Source organism: Physcomitrium patens, chromosome 25, assembly GCF_059467195.1.
Source record: "Physcomitrium patens ecotype Gransden chromosome 25, ASM5946719v1, whole genome shotgun sequence".
Taxonomy (NCBI): domain Eukaryota; kingdom Viridiplantae; phylum Streptophyta; class Bryopsida; order Funariales; family Funariaceae; genus Physcomitrium; species Physcomitrium patens.
The window spans coordinates 3642406-3656994 of NC_143434.1; the positions used below are offsets into that span (position 1 = coordinate 3642406).

The 14589-nt window shown below is 44.9% G+C and overlaps 3 protein-coding genes across 4 annotated transcripts; 1 reads left to right on the forward strand and 2 right to left on the reverse strand.

Moving 5' to 3' along the window:
- Positions 1–1953: 1953 nt before the first annotated feature.
- On the reverse strand, positions 1954–6433 carry LOC112278309 (PP2A regulatory subunit TAP46). 2 transcript variants are annotated; one of them, XM_024511581.3, is made up of 10 exons: positions 6298–6433; positions 5394–5506; positions 4970–5092; positions 4666–4752; positions 4254–4358; positions 3816–3977; positions 3629–3664; positions 3312–3383; positions 2807–3087; positions 1954–2442 (listed from the first exon to the last, which is right to left on the reverse strand). In XM_024511581.3, exons 2-10 carry the CDS (start codon positions 5484–5486, stop codon positions 2202–2204), a joined length of 1200 nt encoding a protein of 399 aa, XP_024367349.1. In that variant the 5' UTR covers positions 5487–5506; positions 6298–6433; the 3' UTR covers positions 1954–2201. The 2 variants fall into 2 exon arrangements, with proteins under 2 accessions (XP_024367349.1, XP_024367348.1); XM_024511580.3 differs by having other exon boundaries at positions 4970–5095.
- Positions 6434–6643: 210 nt separating this feature from the next.
- Positions 6644–9479, forward strand: LOC112278310 (vacuolar protein sorting-associated protein 60.1). The gene is made up of 7 exons (XM_024511582.3): positions 6644–6852; positions 7045–7196; positions 7465–7558; positions 7868–7939; positions 8135–8246; positions 8356–8480; positions 8708–9479. Exons 1-7 carry the CDS (start codon positions 6784–6786, stop codon positions 8765–8767), a joined length of 684 nt encoding a protein of 227 aa, XP_024367350.1. The 5' UTR covers positions 6644–6783; the 3' UTR covers positions 8768–9479.
- Positions 9480–9704: 225 nt separating this feature from the next.
- Positions 9705–14204, reverse strand: LOC112278308 (AP-2 complex subunit mu). Its single transcript, XM_024511579.3, has 12 exons — positions 13993–14204; positions 13292–13469; positions 12688–12778; positions 12290–12384; positions 12006–12098; positions 11821–11869; positions 11380–11518; positions 11112–11228; positions 10825–10915; positions 10519–10661; positions 10227–10386; positions 9705–10123 (listed from the first exon to the last, which is right to left on the reverse strand). Exons 1-12 carry the CDS (start codon positions 14073–14075, stop codon positions 10043–10045), a joined length of 1320 nt encoding a protein of 439 aa, XP_024367347.1. The 5' UTR covers positions 14076–14204; the 3' UTR covers positions 9705–10042.
- Positions 14205–14589: the final 385 nt, after the last annotated feature.

Here is a 14589-nt window from a genome sequence, read left to right on the forward strand (position 1 = left end):
GAATCCTATCTTTGTTTTGTACAACCATCATGTAATAATTGGAATGTCATTTGAATCAAATAAGACAAGCTTGAGCTTCGAAAACATATCATTTGAATCAAACTTGTCTTAATTTGTCTTATTTATTCATATATGCATTCTGGATCTAATTTTTTTTTATTTAAGATAGATTAAGTTTAACACAAAAGAGACGTTTGTATTGTGTTTTTTTAAAGATTTGCTATTGTAGGGAATTGATTGAGTAGGTAAGTAGTAGTATTCTTGACCTCGCTCTACATAAATTTTTCTGTTTCAACTTGTATGCTTATATATTTTGTCATTTTAAGGAATTTTTTATTTGTGTATTCCATTATGCCATTATGTTCTAATATTCTAATGCCCTAACTTCTTTATAGATCTAAATTTTGCTTAAAAGCTAAATCTACTTTGTAAGAAGCTAATAGAAATAAAATATCTTTTTTGAGAAAACAATCTAATCGATCACAAATTGAATATCAAAAAAAATCAAAAAATCAAACACAAGGCCATAGAGTTTTAAACCAAACTTCAAAGAAAGTAGACTTAGTCAATATTCAAATTCATAATGATTTAAAATCTATTATTTAAAACTGTGAATTTAAACTATGAAAACGTTAAAATAACAAAAGTTGCATATTTGATGAAAACAAAGCACATCTAAACTATAAGAAGTGCAATAAACCATGTAAAAAAAAGATATATGATATGGTCTTGAAATACAGATGTAATAGTAAAAGATTGAATATAACACTTTGATATTTAGAATATTAGTTACAAGCCTCTATAATGACAAAAATAAAGTGTAGAAAACAAATGCCACAATGGAAAAAAAAAAAAAAAAAAAAAAAAAAATGTAAAGAAACTACAAGACAGATGTTGCTAAAGGAATTTTTGAAGAAAATTTAAAAAGCTTGTTGGAGTGAAAACAAGGCCCATAAAACTTTGTCTCATTAATTAACCTCATAAATCAAGTTTCTTAAGTATGACAACCTAACCACATTTGGGAGGCAAAAGGTAATTTAGAATAAGACAGGCCTAAAATGCAAATTAAATAATTACCAATCATTTGTGTAATAATCGGAAAGAAGTCACAACCTAAAGTAGCAATAATGATCAATTGATATGAAGTTACCCAAGATTTAAAAAAAAAAAAAAAAAAAAAAAAAAACTAGATAAAGGTACAATAAAATAAAATAAAAATAAACAAATCCATCAAAACAACTATAAAAGTCATTAAAAAAAGGATCCCAATGACAATAAGCTAGAAATAAATAAAAAAAATAGTGATGCTTTAAAGTGGAGGACAATACAACAACTTGAAAGAAATCTAATTCTTAAAGAGACACCAAAGTTACAAAAAATAAAATAGATTACACAATAAAACTCCATCTTGGCAAGTGCAAAAAAGAAATCATTGAATGGTAGCACAACAATTCCAAGCAATGGCCTTCAAGTCCAAAGGAAAACTCAAGTAAAAGCAACATCAGACAATCCAAAAAGAAAAAAACATGCATGGTAAACAAAAGATATTTAACTCACGTACGAATAGAAACCAAAGATCGAACACTCGTGTGTTGAAATGATTATCACAGTTTGACCAAATACTAACCCAAGACATGCATGGTCCGCAATTTAAATTTTAAGAAGCAGCTCAGGACTTGTTGTGGAGGGCAAGAATGTGCGTGAGGAATAGGCATTTCGCAGGAGTGTGCTGCTTGCGCTTGCGGATATTATACTGCTCAAGGGGGGACGCCGAGGACAACGAACATCGTTTAGAACATCGTTTAGAAAGTGTACCGTGAAGAATTCCCTAAACAAATGTGAATCTGTTGGCTTATGATTGGAGACACTTGTTCTGGTCAGCTAAGAAATGGCACAAACTAGCCATCCAAAGCAAATCTTCTATCAAATATACAACTGGCCATGCAAATCACCTGCTGATAGAGTTCGCCGAAACATTCTCACTGATAAAGATAGTCAACATGGTGTACCTTTAAAAAGGGTAACAAACAGATTTACAACTACGACGAGTACTTCAGAAGCTACAACGACATCACAAGTTTCTGAACCTCAGCAGAGGCTCCTGAATCCCGGCGCAGACAAAAGAAGCCGACACGACTATGAAAGCACGGTCCCATTTTTATGTGCATCACACCGGAGATGCCCTACCAAAATCAACAAGCTTATCCACAAGGCGTAAGCTTCTTGTTACCAGCTCCCCTCGGATTATCATCCTTCCAATCGTCCCAGGCCCGGGCCTTGTTTGTAGCAGCCTCGTCATCGCTATCGTCATCGTCCTTCTTCTCCTCCCCAACCCACGACGACTGTCTAGCCTCGTCGAATATCTTCTGATTGGTCTCATTCCACGTGCGCATGATTTTCATTTCAGCCAAACCGGCCTGTTCTATGCTCATGCTTGGTAAACTGCAAAATCAGAACGTTCCACTTCTTTAAGCCTCAACACGAATTTTTTTGAACACACCGCCGATGTAAAACATGACAAAATAAAAGTGACCGGTGACCTTCCTCAGTCATTAAATTAAGCGCCTAGCGACCGAAAAGCGCAGTGTCACCACTGAGCTCAGTGCTCATTCGCGTCCTTCACAACCTCTTTTCCATCCAGCCATCTCGCTGGCTGCCATCCTCGTGTCTGGCTGCTCGGGATGACTGGGCAGCGGCTGCCTCCCCGGCGTTGCCCCCATATGACCAACGACACGAAACATTCATGGTAGGAACTAACAGAAGAAACTACATTAAGCCGCGTCCCTACTAAAGCACAGGGTCATACCTGTGGCTAGGCTGAAAGACTTGAGCTATCTGTCGCTCACGATCAGTGGAGAGGCTTCCACTCACGACGCTTGCGGGCCCAAACAACATGGGAGCTCCGTGCGTGTGCTGATGATTTGGTTGTATAGCAACCCGTCCCTCTATCACGTCTTGGGCATACGTTGCACACGTTATGGGTATGGCTGGCCTTGAAGTCTGAGCCTTAGCAGCTCCTTGTCTGTGCCAGTCATCTGCTCTAGAATGCCTTTCATCCAACATCTCTTTTGAAAAGGCTTCTCTTCCCTACGAAGACAACAAATGCTTCGTCAGCACAGTTCGATGAACATTTGGATGCGCATTGCAAGAAACAAGCATCACTCCTGTGCATATCAAAACCTACTCCCCGAGAGGACGACCTCCATTGGGATTTCTCTGAACGACTTTCCAACTTCGTCAATCACACTACACCAAGCGCAACCCCATCATTCTAGCTATGACGATACTTGTAATGCCTCCACGATGCTAACCTCTTCGTTGGCAGCCTGTACAGCAGCAAGCATCTCCTCCTCCCGCTGCAGCATCTCGACCAAGTCCAAGGACTGTGTTCAACAGCCATACCACTTACGTGAGAAGACATTCTAACATTCTATGGTACTTCTTAGCGTTGCCCTCCCATCCAAGCTGGCTTGAGACAACCCAGTACTTACGCTCGGCATACTCTGTTCCGTGCAGTTAACGACAAATCAACAGCACCTCTGTTCTCATATTACAAGCCCGACCCAAAAACATGATATCAGGCATATCAGAGTCTTTCACAAGTCGAGGGCAAAATCTGTGTACAAACCTTGCACAGAGCCAATGATATCTGCAAGAACCAAGCCTGCAAATGCCTCCACATTGATAATAGTTAGTACGAGCAAGTCGTCTATGTAAACATAACCCTAATTTCTCCATGCAAAGAGTCGAACGCCTCGAAAAGCAACCCACAAGATACATCCCTCGGCGACACCACTTGATTAACTGAAATTCACCTCTCGCTCTTCTTCATCGTCTTCATCTGGCAAATTTTCTTCCCCTTGCTCCACACTAGTGCTCTTAGCAGTAGCTTGCATAGACCGTCGCCGCCTCTCCTTTCTCTCTTTGATTTCTTGTAACTTAGATTCAGCAGCTCTTTGCTTTCTGAACCGCGCAACCTACGTCCCCAAACCCCGATTAAGAACACACAAGCGATCACGAGTCCACGACTTTGACTGAAGGCACCTGATATCCAGCTTGCTGAGCAGGTTGTGAATAGTGGGCATTCATTCCTTTTGCAACAGCAGATTACATGCTCACAGAAACTCCGAAACAATCAGCTACAGCCATAACTGCATCGCCTGAAAATGGAATTCTGGTTGCTGTTCATAACAAGCTCTCGTACAACATAAATACACCCAAAACGCACGATCAAAACTTGTTAGACCACACACCTTTTCCGCTCTTCTTGTTTCAGGAGTAGCGCGACCCTCTCTACTGAGAACCTGGGCGTCGCTTTCGGAAAGCAGTTCCAACCGCTCACATGTTCGAATAAAGCTCTAGCGAAATATCAATGGAGTATGTGTCAGACAATCGCACGACCATTGGAGTCATCAAATGGCGCAGCGGACCAAGTCCAGACAGAAAATATCCACAAAACTGCACGCACAAATATCCTTATTTGTGGACCAATCCCAGGTCAAAACGAAATGCACTCCAGCAACAAGGATACAAAGAAGTAATATCCTAACCGAACAGCATCAACAAAGAATGTATCCATAGCCGTCAGGCAAACAATTCATACTCAAATGTTGCTTCATGTCGTCCCAAATGCAAGGTGAGGTCACAAGTGACTCGAAAGCGCACCAACAATTGTCCTTTGGCAACCCTAACCAATTGAACCCGATCTTCCGTTTCCAACTTTTCTGTGAGCTCGCCCAAGTAATATGGAACCTGCGTATTGTGGGGTTCCAAAGATGCTCAGTTGAACTTCAAAAGCTCTTTCAATGTAAGGTGATGCATTCAGTCGCACAGACCTTAACAATTGTCAGGAGGTACTACATTTCGACCTCCTAGCGATTCACGAAGAGCACATGCATGTAGAAAATGAGAGCACCGTCTCAAAGCTACAAGGTGCAGTGGACGAAGTCCATGGGAGTTGACTGCGCACCAGCAAGTACTTCAGATCCCCAGTGCTAATGTCCTCCTTCTCCTCGTTGGTAGAAAATAAACCTATCCTGTCTGCGATTTCTTGGCACTTTCGTAAAAGCTGACAACCTTTCTTCACTTCGTCCTGCTAAATCAGAAAGATATAGCGTGAGAATTCGTCACCTTCCATCACGAAAAACCTTTCACATTAACAGACATCTCCACGCTGCGCTGAATTTCACCACGTGCCCCTACACGGGGCTTCATTTTCTGTGCATCGTGTCCTGACAATGCTGTCTAAGGCTTACGCTTTTACAACCTGCCAAGGACTACTTCAATAATCACTGTGTAGCTAACGAAAAGACAAGGACGCCAGAACGCAACACGTGTTATGTTGCACCATACAGACTTTACACCCCCGAAGTCAGATCGCGAAATTGCCTCACATTTCCAATTTGAGACGAATTGGCAAGAGAATGTATTTGCTGTGCTTGAGTCAGCAGCTGCGGAAGGGGCACATCCTCCAATTCCTCTCCCATTGCTCTCAACTCTTATCAACCTTCGCACATTACAAGAAACACGCAATGTCAGTCGAATTTCAACCACTCCGAGCTCATGGGGAACACACTAGAGCGACGTGATGAACGATAGTAGGAAACCGTTTCTCGACGCACAAACAGGACGACTGTAGAAGCGAACAAATGAAGTCACAAGCTATCCAAACATTGAAATTTAGGCTACCTCGAACCGATCCAGCGGCATAATGCCCGACAATGCTTTCAAAACCAACACAAAGTATACGAACGCGTTACTTGCAAGGATAAGAAAAGTACGCATAATCTCCTCTCACAACCCCTCCACAATTAGCGCTCAAACGCTTTGTGCCAATCGCTCACAAATAAGAAAGATAGAAACTTCACGAGACCGATCACCTTCACGAACCCTCCCTGGCGAGCGAAGGACGAAATAACAGGCAATCAAAACAAATTGGAAATCAACAAACAAACAAAGCAAAACAGAACAAATAAATAAATAATGCAAAATAACAAAATAACAAAACAAAAACAAACAAACCGAACCAAAAAAAAAACAAACAAACAAATCCACGGAAACACACAATAGAACTGCACCGATGCTAAGACCAGACCACTGCGATATCACCGACCACTCGCCAAGGGGCTTCCACCATCTCCAGAACCTTCCACCCGCAGCTTTTCCCCTAAACCAAGACTCCGCTGATACTAAACTGCGATCATAAACCCCTGCACTGAAGAGGGCCGCGAACCATCCAATCTAACCAAAACAATGCGGAAAACAGACGCAACGACACCAAAGTCTCAGAGCACTGACCAGAATCGATTTCGAGCAGCGCCTCTGCCGAGAATTCCACGAAGCGATGAAGGGTTTGCCGCGGTCTATTCGGTTCTGCTCAGTGCACACACACACACACACACACACACACACACACAGACTCAAATGACCGTCCAGGGAGGAGACCGACTCATGGCATGAATGGCCCCGTGTAAATGGGATGTCTCCCTCCCTCGCCTCCCAAACGGATGAACTCCATACGGATGATGCTCCACTCTTTCATTCATTAACGTATTCATTCATTCGTGAATTCATTCATTCTTCATGGGTAGTCGTCGCCTCCAAGCGTCCGCGTTCCGGTCTGTGACTTCCTGCTCCACACTGCGCCATTTGCTGCTCTCCCTCTGCTGCGAGCAAGTCGTTTCGCGTCTCTGCGATTAGGTGCTGGTTTGATCCCGCTTGCTCGATCGCGCAGCGGAAGGGCGATCGTGTGGCGTATTTTTTGAATCGAAGCAGCAGGGAATAATGAGGCGCGTCTTCGGTGTGAAGAAGGAGAAGGCGCCCGGGCCGACCGTGGAGGAGGCGACTCAAAGGGTAAGAGTAGCTCTGACTTGCTTGGTTGGTTCGAGAACCGAGATGCTGCGGTTTGAATTGGATTGTGGACTCGTAGACGTTTTCTTTTCCGATGAGTGGGAGAGAATCGTCGTGCATGATTGTGGGAATCGTTGGGACGGAGGTAGTGGAAGTGACGCTAGCAAAGGGGGGCGGGCGGCATGTGGTGAGCAGATTAATAAGCGTGGCGATGCAATCGATGAGAAGATTAAGAAGCTAGACGGGGAGCTGTTCAGGTATCGGGAGCAGATCAAGAAGACTCGGCCAGGCCCTGCGCAAGAGGCCGTGAAGGCCCGTGCCATGCGAATTTTGAAGCAGAAGAAAATGTAAAGACAGTTTGTCCTCTTTTTGGTTTCCCTCCCGTTGCGAATAGGTAGTCGTATTATGTTCATGGCATCCAAGAGATGAACAGGATTTGCACCGGTAGAGATTGTGATTCGTGCAAAGCAGGTGGAGTGGCGAAGTGGATTTGACGGTTCTGGGAGGATTCACAAGTCGATTAGGGTTTGAGGTAGGAAGCGGTGATGGTGTAGAGCAGTGGCGGTGTTGATTGTCGGTATGTGAGGTATGATGGCGACCATCCTGAATTGGCAGGTACGAAGGTCAACGGGATCAATTGTACAGTCAAACTTTCAACTTGGAGCAGGTTGCGTTTGCGACAGAAGGGCTCAAGGATGCTCAACAAACGGTGAGCCTCGCTCGTCTCTTCGGAGGCGTCTGAACTTGCTTGTGGTTGTGGTTGTGGTTGCAAAGGTTGTTGGTCGGAGGGGAAGGGGGTTAGGCAGGCAGGCAGGGAAACTGGGCGTCCATGCTGTGTTCCTAGGTTCGGGTGCAGTTCTGGGCAGAAGGTGAGGCGCAGCCCATTCTAGGCCTGGCAGGGCATTGTGTGAGGGAGCAAACGAATGGGAATTCTGTGTGTCAGCGTGAGGAGATGGAACAGCAGTGAACGGAGTCCACCGTGGCTGCGTGTTGAGTGTTGGGAATGTTGTTTGTGCAGATGTCAGCCATGAAAGCCGCGAACAAGGACTTGAAGGGAACCATGAAGACGCTGAAGATCGATGATATCGACGTGCGTGCTCCTATCCCCTTGGTTGGGCGTTGGTGTTTTTTGGTGTGAGCGCGTGCATGGTGGTAGATTCAGAGATACCAGAGTCGTACATGGGGAGTGGTGATTGCCCGATCAGGGTGTAGTTGCATCACTCGCTGTTAGTTGGGAATTGGGATCGGTTTCATGAAGCTACTGACGGGTTACTTTTGAGCGCAGAAAATGCAAGACGAAATGATGGACTTGGTGGACTACAGCTCCGAGATCCAGGAGACGCTGGGTCGCAGTTATGGCGTACCCGAAGACTTCGACGAAGAAGAGCTGATGGGAGGTAAGGGGTGCTTCTGGTAGCTGGGTGGCGGTAGTCGGAGTCCTTGGATTTGACCTGGTCAACCGAGTGGTGGCTGACATATGTTGTGGATGGTGTTTACGCGGAACAGAGTTGGATGCTTTGGAAGCCGACATGGGGTTGGAGGCAGAACCGGATGCAATGCCATCTTACTTGCAAGACGACAAGGAGGAGATGGATCTACCCGCCGCTCCGTCCGGCCACGCTCAGCCGCAGGTAGGTGTCACATAACCGCCCCGTGATGGGTGAGGTGTGGTGATGAAGTTGATGCCGAGGGCTTGGATGCCATGGAGGTGGGGAGAATGTGAACGGCGTTGGCTAGGTTGATAATGCATGGGAATGCCTGTTTGTTCGGTGGTCGTGGAAGCTGTGAGTACCTGACGTCGCTCAGAACGGAGCGCGTTCGCGGTCGCATTTGACGATGCATGGTTTGGTTGGAACAGGCTGCAGAAGCGGACGAGTACGGGTTGCCAACAGTTCCAAGGGCAGGGATACGAACGTGAGGAGTTGCGGGTGGATCGGAAAGCGGTAGGTAAAGGGAGACGGGAAGCAGATCCGCGGGGTAGCGTTTGGAGAGCATGTTCGTGACGCAAATGAACAGTTGGAGAGAACATGGAAAAGGGGAAGCGACGCGGAGACGTTGCGAAGTGTGGAGGAGCAATCGCCATCGATATTCTTGTGAGCGGACGGACGAATCCGTGGGTAATTGTAGGTGGATTTGTGTACATTAGGGAACTATGGAACAGAGCGGATGTAGGGGGTGGAAGGGGCGCTTTGTGTACAAAAGCAAACAGGGAGTGCCGGCAGCTGCTGGGCAGTGACCTGGTAATTAGCTTAGTCGCGACTGTGTGGCTAACCCACAGTGGAAAAGCATTGGGCAATCGGATTCGTGGTTTCTTTCAGTATTTGATTTGTCTGTGAATGTAGACTATATTGGTAGTGTTGAAACAGTCAGTCGGGTTTAGGTTATATTTCTCTAAACTTATTCTTTTGTGCTTTTGTATTTATGGGACGTAGTGTTGGGTTATAGTTGCGCGCTTCGATGTGAATTGGATCTGGGTTGTTGATGTAGTAATATCTGTTCAGCGAATAGGCTACCTCGCCGGAGAGAAATTCGTTATGTGGCTAACCAGAGTTGGTTCTTGATTGTTAGCCTACTTTTGCATTTTGACATTGCAAGTCTGAATATTGAATGATACTCGCCAGTTTGGACCAGCTTTGAATTGTATTGAATCAGTGAAAGAAAATGAGAGCAAGTTATAGAACTTTCTCCGACGGTTTCTCATGCATAATTTTGTTGTATTTTTGGTGGAAGTAGCTACAGCTATTTCTAGAAATGCTGCATAAAAGGACTTATTGCTGCTTAGGTTGATTGGGTTCTTTATCAATGTTTATACACTTTTCAATCGTGGTGCTACAGATCTCTTGCTGTACAGAGTATTGCGCCATTCATAAACCATTTCATAATAAGAAGCCAAATACAAACGAACTACTACACCATTCCCAAGAATATTGGTATTGGGCGTGCTCGTGACCAACTGTGTAACTACGGAATCAAGTGTTTTAAAAGCACTAAAATATAGTGAAACCATTTATCCGAAATAGGACACCTTGCTGCCAATGCACAGGAGCTTTGGCTGTCTCATTTTAATTAGTGAAGACACCGACTACTGTTGCCTTCAATACATGGCAACGAAGAAAAGTCTTCGGACCAACCAGACATATATCTTGTCTCTCACCGTCTACAAGTCTAACCCGCCATGGGCAAATGTTCCAAATTAGCACCGAATTTCGTATGAACCGGCTCTTGTGATGTAGCGCACCCATTCAACAGTGCTGTAACCACTTTTCTCCCATACCTAGATAAATTAAATATCACCAAGGTGAGCAATTCCCTGTGGACCGTATCTACACATACCATTGAAAACTTAGCACATCGAGAGGCAGGGGTAGAGAACGGACCTTCAAAAAGCGAACCCGTAGGCCGGATGCAGTAAACATGGGAACCTGGAACTCCATCTGAATGGGAGGCCTCGTCCAAGACTTCTTTTCAACCATTGTTGATATCAGCTCCACTTCGGCACTCATTGTTAGTTCCGTTTGTCCAGGAAACTTCCTCACCCTACACAAAGCACCCGTTCCCAACAAGACTGAATAAATGCGGCACCTTAGAATGTATTACACCCACCAGGAGCTATTCGAACAATACCCATCAGCTTCAACACGACTACAACAGATAAGAAGAGAAGCTTACTTCCACACTAAGCAGTCGGTAGCCGCATTGTACTTTGCTCTTCCAGAGGTCACCTGAAAATTAGCCTTGGCTGTGTGCTTGGGAACAGGCACCTTGACCACCACTCCAAGTGCAAACATTTTGGCCCCAAATACACTCTTGACCTGAACGTGCAGTATCGAACACTGTTGGCGACGTGTTGACGCATCAACAAGGCATTCTAAACATTCTATATCGTAGCCATGCATCTGGAACTAATGTTACTGAATTTAAGACACACTATCAACAGAGTACTGTTCGTCGCAGCGTGAGGGCTATCCATCTCACCTTAACATTGACCTCCATTCGGGTCCGACCCAACTCCTTGATGCTAGGCAGCACCCGAAAAGGTAGGTTGATACCTTCTGTAATACGATACCTGTGCATTGATAAAATGCTCAAAGCTTAGGATGTGCCGCAGGTAAAGACCACTGTCCGCATGCAAGATATAGTAGCATCAACTAGATCATTAAATTATGTTCTCTTCCGAAAGGTGACAGCGCGGTTACACTCCCTGTGAACTAGAACTGAACGCACTTCATTCCTGGCCAAAAGTACATAGCTCAAGAACTTACTTCATCAGTTCAAACTCTCCATCCGGTGGAACGAAACTGACTGTCTTCTCGGCATTGAATCTCGTAAGATTCACACACTGGTGGAATGTGACGTCATCAAGCTCAATTGTCTTGCCACTGTCGTAAAAGGAAATACATCAGGACGGAATGTCAAGTACCTTCCAATTTTCAAACATTTCAAATCTGCAAGGGGAAAGAAGCATCTCGGGGAAACTTTGCACAATGAAGCCATAGCAAAATCAGGGTGCCCCAGGAATGTGCATTCAACCTTCTCGATGGTCGGGCCTTGGCTTGAGCTTCTTTTTCCAGTCCTATTTTGTCGTTGAGTCCAAGTTTCAGATCCGGCATTCCCGAAAGGAAGCACTTCATTAAAATCTTGCCAGTCACGTCACAACGCAAAGTAGTTCCTGCAACACCAAACAACCGTTCAAGATTGTACTCAGGCTGAGATGATACATCATGCATAAACCACCTGAAGCTTTCCAATAAATAAAGAAATAAATAAGTGAAAATGGAAGTAGAAGGGCCGAAAATCTGGCCATGGATGCGATCAGCAGTTTATGAACGATCCACTCATCAACCTCGAAGATTCCTAGAGAAAATCCTCGACATCCCTGTAGAACGAAACACTAGCGCGGCTGGACTGATGAACTTCCTAAACACGTCCAGGGCAGAAGGCAATGAAATATCAGAATATGTAAAGACTCACCTTTCTGAGACATGAGGAGATTGACACTTTCCACAATATCGAGAAAGACCTGCACAACCAACAACAAATTCTTGAGTACCACAAACTTTCATTCAGTTAAACCGATAAATTCAGAATTTCTAAGATAGAGTTAATCCCAATGCTTCTTAAGAAGCGAAACTACGTTCTCCTTTAAACATATGTACCTCATTTTTCTTGTAAACAAGACCTTCTCGCCTCCAACCAACAGCTCCCGTAACTTGAAGGGTTGCATTTATTGGTGGCCTATTATCTAGGGCCTATTCCAATGCAACAAAAACAGTCAGATGCAGAGACCCTTGATGTCTTCGTAGAATATGCAGCAAAAATCATGAATTACGCACATTTCCAGGTCGCCAAGACTCGCAAATCCGGATGATAAAACAATGTGTATGCGCTCATTACGACGTGTACAAAAACCTGCATAAAAGGTAAATATAACTCCTGTTACCTTGGATGAAAATGGAGAACGAACACCTTCTTGAGTAATATAAAGTTTCAAAATCTCTGGGGATAAGTTTTGGGGATACCCAAAATCCATAATCTCTGCACGAATAACAGTGGTGTTAGTTGCACATGGTAACGAAGACTGGGGAGGCGACTTCAGAATTAAACGTGCGGTCATTATGACGAGATGACACTGGATCAAAATGATACTATCCAGTGACTTAGTATACTTCTCCAAGTGACTGGAAACCAGGCCAACTCCCGCAAAAGTTGGAAAGATGGAATTGTTTTAGCTCTGTCTGGTTAATATGCATGCAGCAATAACGAAATCCTACATCCCTTTGAAGTAACTCAAAATGATTATACTCTTTCAAGCTCAGGAAGAATGAAGTGGTTCCACACCATCAAGAAGCTCGTAGATGAGCACAAAATTATTCCTGATCGCATCCTCATCGAACGCCCCTCCAAAGTACGACTTGAAAAGTGCGACTGCCTGGTACCATCATACAATTATCTTCAAAACTACTTTCACTGCATTTAAATCAATTTTCTGGTTCCCAAAATCCACCCTCAAAAATAATTCAGTTTAATTCTAATCTCTGGGGGTTTCAATTTCTACTGCCCTCTGGATGAAGTTCTTGGTGTACAGAATCTAAGTAGAAATGCAACAGGGTACACTTCAAATCCATGTGTCGACCAGAATGGCCGAGATCTTCCGATTGACCTAAATTATAATCATAGAAGCGTCCTCGTGATGTGAGTAATGCAAATCTGTGACCAACCACGCCTTTGATCCCCTATTCTAGGTGAAGAAAGCAAGCTAATCGTTCATAACTGGACAGTTGCATTAGAATTTGATGAAGCTGGTCTTGTAGTTTCAGGGGCCACGTTTGGCAGAACTAACACAAACGAAACTCTGGCTTCGTGAAAATTGCAGTCCGGATCTAACACTGGATCAAGTTGGATCCAATGAAAGCTTGTGAGAAGACTTGCTAATAAGACATACCTCAACCACGAATTTGAAGGCGCAAGCTGCATTGGCATTGCTGCTAACAACAGTGACTATGTACACATTGCTGATGCGCATGTACAAAAAAGAGCAGCCTCCTATTTGTCGCACTGGACATGTACCCAGATCTTTTGTCTGCATAATGTGGGTGCGAAAAGCATCCACCATGTTGCCTCTGCGTACATAAGATAAAGCCCAAAATCCAGCCCATTGACCGTCACTTCATCAGTAACAGCTACATATCCAAATGAACGATATCCCCGTAATCACGTAAATCCTTCTTCTAAATAGGATCTAGCACTATTCCTAAACTGAACGATTCCGGAATTAAAATTACCCCTCATCCAGCCCATCTTTCACACGGCGATCCACCCATAACCCCACCTAATCTTAATCCCTTCACTGTGTTCATCTCCAAACACACACAAAAAAAAACACTGCCAACCACTTCAGAAACGTGAAACATTACACTCCCCAACAAACCCTAACGCACGCCATCCACTCGCTCTCCTGCTACTTATTCCCACCACGAGCTTCCATACTCTCCCTCTCTCTCTCTCTCTCTCTCTCTCTCTTCCTCTCCCTCGCAACCACCAAACGCTGAAAAACTCCTCACGTTGCACAAATCCACACAAAAAACTCATCTCCAACAATCGCAGCAACTCCGAGACAGAAACGAAGCGAAGCAGCAGGCATACCCCACATCATCCCGGTACAACCGGTTGATGAGCACATCTCCTCGAAGGTTGAGGAAATAGATGGCAGATGCCGCCACCGGCATTTTGCCCAACCTCTGTCGCCCCAATCAAACCTTCCGAGATGCAAACCCCGCTCCAGATCTGCTACCTAATCGTGTGCTGCTGCACCACACTTCGTCGTCGTCGTCGTGGTAGAGTAGTAGCAAGAGCCCGAGCGAAAGCGCGAGAGAGAAATGACCCCTTTCCGAGAGTTTCTCCACCTCGCGGCACCTGCACTGCGAGGACTCACTCACTCTGCCTCTCAAGGCCTCCCACCCGCCGCTTCTTCGGGTCCCCCCACCCCCGCCCGCGATCCCCGAATCGCGCCCGGCCCGTTGAACACTCACCCGGCAGGGGAGTTTTGAATTATTTGCAGTATTGAGAACCGGCTAGGACGATAGGCTGTGTCTGACCTCGTCCGTCATGACGCTTTGCCAGTTTGGTCCCCCCCGTCCCCGATGGAGAGAGCCAAGCTCCATCCATGGAAGGGCGGTGGATGAATGAAAAATGGTATTGGTATTTCAACGAGGATTAGGTTTTAATGTTTGATGGTAATTT